The sequence below is a fragment of the Antechinus flavipes genome, chromosome 6, assembly GCF_016432865.1.
Source record: "Antechinus flavipes isolate AdamAnt ecotype Samford, QLD, Australia chromosome 6, AdamAnt_v2, whole genome shotgun sequence".
NCBI classification, from domain to species: Eukaryota; Metazoa; Chordata; class Mammalia; order Dasyuromorphia; family Dasyuridae; genus Antechinus; species Antechinus flavipes.
Genome location: NC_067403.1, coordinates 195,527,278 through 195,540,272, shown reverse-complemented (window position 1 = coordinate 195,540,272; position 12,995 = coordinate 195,527,278). Strand labels below are relative to the sequence as shown.

At 37.9% G+C, this 12,995-nt stretch overlaps 1 protein-coding gene across 1 annotated transcript in view; it reads right to left on the bottom strand.

Moving 5' to 3' along the window:
* POLN (DNA polymerase nu) overlaps positions 1–12,995 on the bottom strand; it is a 331,195-nt gene that overhangs the window by 16,106 nt on the left and 302,094 nt on the right. Inside the window, exon 23 of the mRNA XM_051966741.1 lies at positions 11,897–11,964. Within this exon, the coding sequence (XP_051822701.1) occupies positions 11,897–11,964 (68 nt within the window). The remainder of the gene's footprint in view (positions 1–11,896; positions 11,965–12,995) is intronic.

The window sequence follows — 12,995 nt, the reverse complement described above, 5'->3', positions numbered from 1 at the left end:
CCATAATGTAGGAAATATAAAAAAGGACCCAGAACTTCTGAATACAGAAAATATAGTACCCAGTGAAAGAATCTACTTATGACCTCAAAAAATAGGAGAAAGGAATTGACTTTCACAACTATGAAAAGAGGAGAGAATTCCTAATTAAATGAGGGAACTAGGCAACCACAGAAGGTATAATGGACAACTTTGATGACAAAAAAATTGAAAAGCTTTTGTATGAATGAAACTGATGTTAAGAGTTTGAAGAGAAATAATTAATTAGAAAAATCATTGCAGTAGGGGCAGCTAGATGGCACAGTGGATAGAGTGCTGGCCCTGAAGTCAGGAGGACCTGAGTTCAAATCCAGCCTCAGACACTTAATACTTCCTAGCCATGTGACCCTGGGCAAGTCACTTAACCTCAATTGACTCAGCCAAAAAAAATGATTGCAGTAAATACTTATGATAAAGGTTTTATATTCAAAGTATACAGGTAATCAGTACAAACATATGACCAACCAACAAATAAGTGGTCAAATAAGATTCACAGGTAGTTAAAAAAAAGCTATAACCACTACACACCTGTCAGATTGACTAAGATGACAGGAAAAGATAATGATGAATATTGGAGGGGATGTGGGAAAACTGGGACAGTGATACATTGTTGATGAAGTTGTGAATTGATTCAACCATTCTGGAGAGCAATTTGGAACTATGTCCAAAGGACTATCAAACTGTGCATACCCTTTGACCCAGCAGTGTTACTACTGGGCTTATATCCCAAAGAGATCTTAAAGGAGGGAAAGGAACTCCTATGTGCAAAAATGTTTGTGGCAGCCCTTTTCATACTGGCAAGAACTGGAAACTGAGTGGATGCCCATCAATTGGAGAATGGCTGAATAAGTTATGGAATATGAATGTTATGGAATATTATTGTTCTGTAAGAAACGATCAGGAGAATGATTTCAGAAAAGCCTGGAGAGACTTACATGAACTGATGCTGAGTGAAGTGAGCAGATCCAGGAGATCATTATACATGACAACAGCAAGAGTATATGATAATCAATTCTGAAGGACATGGCTCTCTTATACCCCAAAGAGATACTAAAAAAGGGAAAGGGACCTGTATGTGCCAAAATGTTTGTAGCAGCCCTGTTTGTAGTGGCTAGAAGCTGGAAAATGAATGGATGCCCATCAATTGGAGAATGGCTGGGTAAATTGTGGTATATGAATGTTATGGAATATTATTGTTCTGTAAGAAATGACCAGCAGGATGAATACAGAGAGGACTGGCGAGACTTACATGAACTGATGCTAAGTGAAATGAGCAGAACCAGAAGATCATTATACACTTCGACAACGATATTGTATGAGGATGTATTCTGATGGAAGTGGATTTCTCTGATAAAGAGACTTAACTGAGTTACATTGGATAAATGATGGACAGAAAGAGCTACACCCAAAGAAGGAATACTGGGAAATGAATGTGAACTATTTGATTTTTGATTTTCTTCCCGAGTTATTTTTACCTTCTGAATCCAATTCTCCCTGTGCAGCGGGAGAACTGTTCGGTTCTGCAAATATGTATTGTATCTAGGATATACTGCAACATATTTAACATATATAGAACTGCTTGCCATCTTGGGGGGGGGAGGAGGGAGGGAGGGGAAAAAGCGAAACATAAGTGATTGCAAGGGATAATGCTGTGTAAAAATTATCCTGGCATGGATTCTGTCAATACAAAGTTATTATTAAAAAAATTAAATTAAAAAAAAAAAAACAATGAGATGACTGAAGCCAGTTCCAATGATCTTGTGATAAAGAGAACCATCTGTACCCAGAGAAAGCATTGTGGGGACTGAATGTGGGTCACAACATCGAATTTTCACTCTTTTTGTTATTGTTTGCTTGCATTTTATTTTCTTTCTCATTTCTGCTTTTTTTGTGCAGCAAGATAATTATACAAACATATGCATAGATTGGATTTAATATATATTTCTACCATATTTAATATATATTTTACTACTTGCCATCTAGGGGAGAGGTGGAGAAAGGGGGGAAAATTGGAACACAGGGTTTTGTGAGGGTTAATATCGAAGATTTATCCATGTATGTTTTGAAAAATAAAAAGCTTTAATAAAGAAAAATGGAAAAAAGCTACAAGCTATCTAGATCATAGTGAAAGAATGCTCTAAATCACTACTAAAAAGATACATAAACGAAAACAACTATAAGTTTTGACCTCATACCCTTTTGATTAGCAAAAATGACATAAATATGAATGTTGGTGCGAGCTGTGAATTGGTCTACCATTCTACAATGCAGTTTAGAATTAGTCTAAAAGAAATACTTAAAACTGTTCATTCCTTGACCCAGGGACATCATTATTAGGCATATACTCCAAGGAAGTCAAAGCCAGAGCAAAAGATGCCAAATATGTGACAAGATTTATAGCAGTATTTTTTAGTAGTGGCGGCAGAATGTGAGCTTACTAACAATTGGGAAATAGCTGAAAAAACTGTAATATGGATGTGCAATGTATAATGCGGATGTAATAGAATATTATTTGGCCAAAAGAAATAACCAACACCAAGAATTCAGAGAAACTCAGTGAAAATTTATATGAAAGAATGTACAGTGAACTTTAGAAGAATCAGGATAAAGACTAACACGATGTCCATTAAAATGTAAATGAAAAGGAAAAAAAAAAGAAACTGACTGCTGTAATTGTAATAATCAAGTTGAGCACAAGAGAGGAGATGAGAAAATAGAACTCATTCCCTTCTTTTGCAGAATCAGGAGACTAGGATTTGTGTTATTGCATATGCTGTCAGACTTAATCAATGTGTTGGTTAGTTTTGTGAAACTGCTCTTTTTTCCCTCTTAAAAATTTTTTTTTCTTGTTAGACGGGATAGCTAATGGGATGGGGAAAGGGAGGAATATAAACAGAAGTGATAGTGACATAAAACCAGAAGATGTTAATATGGATTTTTAAAGTCTGGTACTCTGATCATTGAAGTGGCTTCAGAGAACTGATAGAACTGAAAGGATCAGGAAGGAAGGAAGGAAGCTGTGAGGCATCTGATCCAACTCCTCATTGTTCAGGTGAAGAAATGATAGCTCATGGAGTTTCAATGACTTGTGCAAGGCATTTCCTCTAAGATATGAGACCGCCATGATCAAACATGATCAGAGAATCACAGAGTCTTAGGTTAGACCTGGAGAGGTCCCACAGAGCATCAAGTCCAACCCCTTACTGTACTGAGGAGGGAGAGATTAAGTGTCCTGTCTGGGTCCCACAGCTGGTAAGATAAGATTTGAAGGGAGGGTTTCTCACCTCCTAGCAGGTGCCTAATCCATTTTCCCCCATTGCTTTTTTGACTTGCGCGTGTTTTTTTTTTTTTTTTTTTGGGGGGGGGATGTTGATTTACAGGAGAATGTTCTACAGCAGGGAGGAAGCTTGTAGGAACTGACTGTGAGGGTATGTAAAAGCATCACTGAAATCATTTGTAAACATTGCTTTATTTCAGAAGTTCCTGGGAAGCACTAGGACAGAGGGGTTCCTCCCTCCCACTGCCTCTAACCTCTTCTTGTTTTGGCAATATTCCCCTATTGGCTGTCTGAGCAGGCGGCCTGGGGATGAGCAAGTGCTAGATGGTAAACTCTGACACAGGAGACTCAAAGGTTTTTGGTGGTGGCAAGGCAATTGGGGTTAAGTGATTTGCCCAGGGTCACACAGCTATTAAGCATCAAGAATCTGAGGCTGCCTTTGAGCTCAGGTCTTCCTGATAGAGCCAATGCTCTATCTGCTATGTCACCTAGCAATATTTCTGTCACTGTACACGACATTCTCTTGGTTCTGCTCATTTCTCTATTATTTCATGCAAGTCTATCCAGCAGCAGTGTCTGGGGTGGGAGATCAACTGCTTTAGGTGAGGAAGCGCGAGGAGGCTGTTGACACTGGAGCAGTGTACATGAGGCAAGCAAGACTGGGGAGGTTCAAGAGGCCTTTAAAAGTCAAAGAGATCATTGATCCTGGGTGCAAGGGGATCCGCAGAAGCGTACTGAGTAGGGGGGATGACAGGGCAGAGCTGCATTTTAGAGAGGCCCGATGGACTGCCCCAGGGAGCTGGTGGTGGCAGGGGAAGCTCATTGTGAAGGCAGAAATGACGGACAGCAGACTGCATGTGATGGGCTGATACAGCCCAGGAGAAGAAAAGAGCTCATGAGAGCCTTTTCCAAAGGCTGATTGGAATTCTAGTCTGCTTCCTTAAAGACCAGCCCCTCCTGGGGAAGCCTGCTGCATCTCACTCGGTTAAAGGGCAAAAGAGGGCCCAAGCAATTTAATTTTTCTGCCCGAACTGTTGCTGTTTACTTTCTCAGAGCAATCAATTCACCAACTGGCCACAATCCAATCTGAAGCACTCCTTGAGGTGATGGTGGATCCCATTTTATTATGTTAAAACACACACGGTGAGCTTCACTGAGAGTCCATAGAATCTCATTTTTCCATTTGACAGAGAAGAGAACAGGTCCCCAGAAAAGTGATGACTTGATCAAAGTCACCCAGACAGTACGGAGTAGAGCCTGGGTCCCCTGACTCCAAAGCCAACACTCCATATGCCATGTTGTGGCAAAGTGCCCTGTGGGCTGATACATGTGTTATTCTCTCTGTTTTAAAGAGAAGGAAGCTGAGTTGCAAAGAAAAGTTGCAAAAGGCTGAAGGCAGGACCGGGACTCTGGCCCCAGTTAGCTCTGTCAATAGGCAAGGAGAGGACACAGCAGTGGCTATAGCCACGGTCCACTTGAAATGCAAGCATGCTGGAAAGGTAGGCTCTTGTGCCTTAGCCTGAACCTCTCCAAAGTGGTCACAATCCCCTCTGCCCCAAGGCTGGCTTTATACCTACGAATAATCGAACTCTATTTGGTGTGATAGAAAGAACATTGAGATGGGAGTGGAGGATGGGCTTCTAGTACAGGCTCTGTCAGCACCTGGACGTCTCCAGTGTGGGTCTTGGGCTTTTCATTTGTAAAATTAGGTGACCAGATGAGGTGGTTTCTGTGGTCCCTCTAAGCTCTGGAGGTTTGTGATCAAAGGTCCCTTTTAGGTCCAACATTCTCTGTCCAAGGTCCCTTCCAGCCCTGAGTTTCTATGTTCTGAGGCTTTTTCTAGCTCTGATATAGTTATCTTTTGTGACTGGAGCTGCAGGTAGGTTCAAGGGGAGATGCAAGGGCCCAATAAGTGCTGAATTGTCCCAGGGTCTCCCTCTCTGGCCCTTGGCTCAGAGCAGCCTTGTTGGGATGGCAGCCATCAGCTAAGCCTTTATAAGATCCATATAAAAATCAACTGGGCTAAACTGAGGCATGTGTCCTCCTAAGTGAAACCAGGTTTGGATTCCTTGTGATGGACTATCTCATTCTGTGGATAAATGCATGGATGGCTTCAATAAACCAGTTTTACAGGGGATCAGAATCAAGCCCAGGTTCTGGATTCTGAGGAAGTGGGGAATTAATATTCTCATTATCATGGCAACATTGAAATGAGACTGACAAAGTAAAATAGATTGGAGGATAATGGCTATGTAGGAAAGAGGCTAATTTCATTTGTATCTCAGGGCTTTAAGTTACTGAGAAGAAAATCAAAACAGAATAACTGCCCATAATGTTTAAGGGAAATTCTTCATGAACCAGTGAAAGGTAGCATTTGACTGCCAGGTCAGTTTTGAGTTTATAAATTTGGGCTTAGCTCCTTGGGAGATAATATCATAGCCTGCTGAAAGAAAGGCCTTTCAGGGCCACAGAAATGGATACTAGAAGCAGGTACCACTTCCAGATTAAGTAACAATGCTTGTGAATGGGCTGGCTGCCAGCTTGTTCCAGTATGGTCCAGCCTGAGGTTCTCTCCAAGAACACAAACAGAGGACAGCCTGTTCTACGGGCTTGTGCTCAGGTGCAGGGGGTGGTCCTGGCACCCAACACTTTGTTATGTTATAACATAACATATAACATAATCTATAGATTACTCTGGTCAGACATAGGCTGTCCAGGAATATAGTCTGTACTCCTAAAAGTAGATTATTTATATGATAAAAGGAAATATTTTATAAGGGGCAAGGTTCAAAATCCCTCAGTATGGGAGTCTCTACATTTAGAAGATGAAGGTCTGCCTCCTAAGGAATTCCTGACCTCACAATCTTTTAATGAGGTACAAGGAGTCCGTGAGTGTGCCAGAAGGTCACATTTGTTCATTCTTGCTTCATTCATTCAATAAAACTTTTTCAGAATCTATTATTTGCAAGGCCTTTTGTTTGATGCTGGAAAAAATATGATCAAGACACAGACCCTGATACAATGGATATTTTGCTTTAGAGAGAAAGAAAAGGAATATAATTCATGCAAGTAAAACATATGCAGATAACTATAATATAAAGTATGTACATGAGAAAAGTATAAGAGAGATGAGAGATTTGGTGTGGAAAAATCACTCCTAGCTGTGAGGATTAGAAGAATTTCACAGAAAAGATATCATTTAAGTCATGCGTTAGCACTAGGAGGGAAAGATCATGGAATCCAACTTTCTCATGTGAATAGCTGAGGAAAATGAAGCAGCTAGCTGGTGCAGTAGATAGAATGCTGGTCCTGGACTCTTCTTCCTCAGTTCAAATGCAGTTTTAGATTTAGCCATGTGACCCTGGGCAGGTCACTTAACTCTGGAAATAATAATAATAGCACCTATGAAGGTCCTAGAGTCCTAGAGGGGTTAAGCAATCTCTCTCAGGTTACCCACTCATCTAAATAGTTGACATAGAATTTAAAAGTAGGTTCTTGGATTCCAGACTCAGTCCTCATTTTCACTCCACTGTAGCCTACAGATGTGGAATATTACAGGAAGCAAAGTTGCTAAGGCAGGAAGGTATGAACCCTGTTTGGGTATAGTTCCAGTTTGCCCATTGTTCAGTTTATGTATGAAATGCTGGAAAGATCATCATTATGGCATATCCTCCTGGCTTAGGAGTCTGATCCTCATTTGGTAGGTACTGAAGAGTTTTAAATTAAGTGACATGATGACATCTGTGCACTAGGGAGACCAATCTGGCAATAATATCAAGGGCAGATTGGAAGACAAGGGAAATTCTGGAGTCAGGGAGACTAATAGAGAAAGTGTTATGATATGGTGGAATACTTTTATGCTGTAAGAAATGATGAAGGGCATGGTTTCAGAAAAACCTGGGAAGACCTTTAAGAACTGGTACAAAATGAAGTAAACAGAACCAGGAGAATAATCTACAAAGCAATAGTAATATTGTAAAGGTGATCAAAAGTGAGACTTAGTACCTCTCATCAGCACATTTCCACAATTCCAAAGAACTCATGCTATAAAATGTTATTTAAATTCAGATAGAAAACTTATGGATTCATAGTGCAGATTAAAACATATTTTCCCCTTTTATTTCTTGATTTTTTTGGGGGGAACATTAACTAATATGCAAAAATATATTTTGGATGACTGTATAATGGATATCATATTTCTTGCTTTCTCACTGGATGGGGGGGAGGTGTAGAAAGGTTGAGAATACGAAACTGAAAATTAAAATTAAATTAGAAGTTAGAAAGCAATTAAAATAATCCAAGGGGAAAATGATAAAAAACCTGAACTAGGGTGATGGCAAAAGGAGTAGACAAGATAGATCAAATGCAAGGGATGCTGGGCAATAGAATCAATACAACCTGACAACTTTTTGGATGTGAGCTATGAGGGAGTGGGGGAGTATAAGATAACTCTGATGTGAGAAGCACTCAGGTCAGAATTTTCTAGTTCAAGACTTGTGATCAACAGAGGAATAAACTGAAAACCTGATAATCGAAGGATCTTCTCAGAGGTTACACAGTAGTTTAGTATAAAAGCTGCTTTTCAAATTCAGGCCTCCTGGGCTCACAGGTCAGGGTTCTCTCCAATTTGGAATCATACAGTTAGATGGGACTTCAAAGTCATCCAGTTCAACTTCTATCTGGACAGAACTTCTTCTACCACATTCTTGAAAAGTGGTACCCAATGGAACATCTACATGGGAACTCTTGGGGTTAGATTTTGGTGACTGGCTCTGGAGACCACTATTAACACTCCACCAAGTTGGTAGGGGCACATAAAATTCTAAGCCCATTATCCTTCACGTTTATGACAGTGTGCTCATATGTCTTTTGATCTTCTGTCATCAGGGCTGGGGTCTGTTTTTACATAATTCACATTTATAGTAGCAAAAGCTCACACTTTGATCGAACATTTAAATATCTGCCAAGTGCTTTCCTTACAACATAGAGAAGTAACATAACTACTATTATTATCCTATTTTACAGTTGAGGGATCTCAGGTTTTTAAAGGAAACATGACTTCGATTTTTAGATTATATTTGAAAGAGACCTTCAGAGATCCTCCAATCTAATCTTTCATTTTATAGAGGAGAGAATGGAAGTTCAGAATCACTTTCCCTAATGTGATACATTGAGGAAATATCAAAAGGCAAATTAGAAGCTTGGTCTCTTAAGTGCTAAGTGATCTCTTCATAGAAGGCAAAGATCTGTGGGGAGAGAGATGGTTAAAATCCACTCGACATATCAGAATGTGGGACATCCTGTCTGTAGTTATGCTTTTGCTTTATACTGGGACATGTCACTGACTGTCTTGTTAAGAGATGGAAAAAAAGGTTCTTTCTGATTGTAATTTAGGTAATAACTTGAAAAACTTTTGATTTAATTTTTGTAGGTAAAGATCCAAGTCCTACAAGTCATGGTATCTGCTAACCATGTTTGCCCATAAGGGATGAAGAGTTACTCAATGACTCTCTTAATTAAATGTAAGATGTGGTCTGTCTCATACATTGGTGGAGTAGAAGCTACTATGTGGTATGATTGAAGAATATCAGAAAGGTTTACCTTTTCCCTAAAATATTTCCCCTATTACTGATGTGACATTTTTCCATTAGTGATTATTTCTTTGCTGCTCTTTTTTGAGGAGGGGAAAGGAGAGGAGAACATATTTAGTCCCTAACACCATTCTTGGGGCTGAGACATAATGGGCCTGTGGACATACTACATTAATCACTTCAAGCCTGGGAGAGGTGGGAGCATAGGAGTAATTGGACTGCAAGTCTGAGGCAAGAGGTGGTATGGATGGAGAGCAGACATTGAAGAGAAATAGCTGATTTCATAGTTTAGATGAGAACTAGCTCTGATCTCTCAGCAGTCTCCTCCAAGTCAAATGAAGGGGTGGGACTAGATGGCCCTGAGATCCCTTCCAACCTAATCCTAAGATCATCTATTCAAAGATTCTATCTGGTTCTCACATTCTCTGATTCAACGACTTTGGGATTCTATTGTCAGAGTTCCATTTCTAGCCTCATGTTCCCATTAGAAAAATAAAAAAGTTGACTTAGATGAACTGTAACTTTCCTTTTACCTTTAGTATTAGATGACTATAGGTTTTTATTTACTTATAAATCACATTAAACTTTTTCATAAAAGAGAAGTAGCTAGAACAGGTTGTGGTTTATGATAGAATAGTATTTTACTATAAGAAATTATGAGCAGCTTGGATAGGGCAAGCAAATATAATAAAGATGACAATACAACCTAAACTAATCTATTTATTTAGCGCTGTACCAATCAGACTCCCAAAAAATTATTTTAATGACCTAGAAAAAATAACAACAAAGTTCATATGGAAAAACAAAAGGTCAAGAATTTCAAGGGAATTAATGAAAAAAAATCAAATGAAGGTAGCCTAGCTGTACCAGATCTAAAATCATATTACAAAGCAGTGGTTACCAAAACCATTTGGTATTGGCTAAGAAACAGACTAGTTGATCAGTGGAATAGATTAGGTTCAAAGGACAAAACAGTCAATAACTTTAATAATCTAGTGTTTGACAAACCCAAAGACCCCAGCTTTTGGGATAAGAACTCACTGTTAGGCAAAAATTGCTGGGAAAATAGGAAATTAGTATGACAGAAACTAGGCATTGACCCACACTTAATACCATACACCAGGATAAGGTCAAAATGGGTTCATGACCTAGGCATAAAGAATGAGATTATAAATAAATTAGAAAAACATAGGATAGTTTATCTCTCAGACTTGTGAAAGAGGAAGGAATTTATGAGCAAAGAAGAACTAGAGATTACTGATCACAAAATAGAAAATTTTGATTATATCAAATTGAAAAGTTTTTGTACAAACAAAACTAATATAGACAAGATTAGAAGGGAAGCAATAAACTGGGAAAATATTTTTACAGTCAAAGGTTCTGATAAAGGCCTCATTTCTAAAATATATAGAGAATTGACTCCAATCTATAAGAAATCAAGCCATTCTCCAATTGATGAATGGTCAAAGGATATGAACAGATAATTCTCAGATGAAGAAATTGAAACTATTTCTAGCCATATGAAAAGGTGCTCTAAGTCATTATTAATCAGAGAAATGCAAATTAAGACAACTCTGAGATACCACTACACACCTGTCAGATTGGCTAGAATGACAGGGAAAGATAATGACGAATGTTGGAGGGGATGAGGAAAACTGGGACACTGATACATTGTTGGTGGAATTGTGAATACATCCAGCTATTCTGAAGAGTGATTTGGAACTATACTCAAAAAGTTATCAAACTGTGCATACTCTTTGATCCAGCAGTGTTACTTCTGGGCTTATACCCCAAAGAGATACTAAAGAAGGGAAAGGGACTGTATGTGCCAAAATGTTTGTGGCAGCCCTCTTTGTAATGGCTAGAAACTGGAAACTGAGTGGATGCCCATCAATTGGAGAATGGCTGAATAAATTGTGGTATATGAATGTTATGGAATATTATCATTCTATAAGAAATGACCAGCAGGATGATTTCAGAAAGGCCCGGAGAGACTTACATGAACTGATGCTGAGTGAAATGAGCAGGACCAGGAGATCATTATATACTTTAACAACAATACTATATGTTGATCAAATCTGATGGACGTGCCCTCTTCAGCAATGAGATGAACCAAATCATTTTCAATAGAGCAGTAATGAACTGAACCAGCTACATCCAGCGAAAGAACTCTGGGAGATGACTATGAACCACTACATAAAATTCCCAATCCCTATATTTTTGTTCACCGGCATTTTTGATTTCCTTCACAGGCTAATTGTTCACTATTTCAAAGTCCAATTCTTTTTGTACAGCAAAATAACGGTTTGGATATGTATACATATATTGTACTTAACTTCTACTTTAACATATTTAACATGTATTGGTCAACCTGCCATCTAGGGGAGGGGGTGAGAGGAAGGAGAGGAAAAGTTGGAACAAAAGGTTTTGCAACTGTCAATGCTGAAAAATCACCCATGCATATATCCTGTAAATAAAAAAGTTATAAAATAAAAAAAAATTATGAGCAGGATGGTTGTACAAAACCTTGGAAATACTTACAAGAAATGATGCAAAGTTAATTGAGTAGAACCAAAGAAAACTGTATACAATAAAAGCAACATTGTATGATGGTCAACTGTGAATGACTTAGATCTTGTCAGCAATATATGATCAAAGATAATTCCAAACAACCCATGTTAAAAAATACTATCTACCTCCAAGGAAAGAATTGCTGGCTTCTGAATGCAGATCAAATTATACTATTTTTTTACTTTCTTTGCTTTTTTTAGTCTGTTTTCTTTCATAATATGATGAATATGAAAATATGTTTTGCAAGATTGCTCATGTATAATCTATATCAAATTGCTTAACACCTCAGGGAGAAGAGAGGGGAAAGAATAAAAGAGAAAATTTTTAACAACATTAAAAATGAATATTAAAATTATTTTGTATGCATTTGGGAGAAAATAACATTTTTAAAAAGAGACGTAGCTGTAACATTTAAGGTCACCTGCAAATTCAGGAATTTGTGAGTCCTCCACTTCAAATAGTAGTTCATCATGAATTTGGGCAAGCAACCTGAAAAAAGAAGGAAGAAATATATTTGGTGTTTTATTTACCACATTCTCTTGGCATACAAATGGGAAAAAATCTGTAATATACATATATATATATATATATATATATATATATATATATATATATATATATATATCAGATTACAACCATATTGACTTATAGATTCTAGGAAGTTATCTAAGGCACAAAGGAATTAAATGACTTGTCCAGGATAACATAACTACTGTGTTGGATAGAATTCAAACTCAGATCCTCTCCTGTATTATCTACTCCATAGTGGCTCTAATTTGGCAATCATAAACAAAGTATTTATATGTATTTATTATATTATATATATTTAAAAACCTACAAAATAAGCACTTAATAAATGCTTGTGAACTTAACTTAAACAACAAGAAGTCAGTATTCCTCACTGAAGGTTACATGGAAGATAATAAAGTATAAGAAGACTGAAAAAATTAGGAAGGGATCACTTTTTGAGGAGCTTTAAAAACCAAGTAGAGGATTTAATATTTGATCCTGAAGATAAAAAAGTTTCCACTGGAGATAACTGAGGAGGGGAATGACATGATTAATCCTATACTTAGAAAAATACCTTGGCAGTTACATGGAAGATAGATTGGAGTGGTGAAGAGTTTTGAATAACTGGAAAGTTATTACAGTAGTCTAATGAATGGCCCACAGCAGGTTGGAGGCTATGTGGGTGGAAAGAGGGGGAAGTATACTAGAAGTAAATACTAGAAGTATATGAGATTTGACCATAGATTGATTATATGGGGTGGATATAGCCAGGGCATCAAGGGTGATATAATTGTGAGCCTATGTGATTGGGAGAATGGTAGTTATCCTGGATAATAATAGAGAAATTCAGAATAGGAAAGATATTAGGTTTTTTGGGGAGTGAGGTGAAGAGAGATATTGAGTTGATTTTTTAGACAGTAAGTTTGAGATGATTATGGGCTATCCAGTTTGAGATATTCAAAAGACAGTTGGTGATATAGGACTAAAATTCTTCTGTCATCAAGATCAAT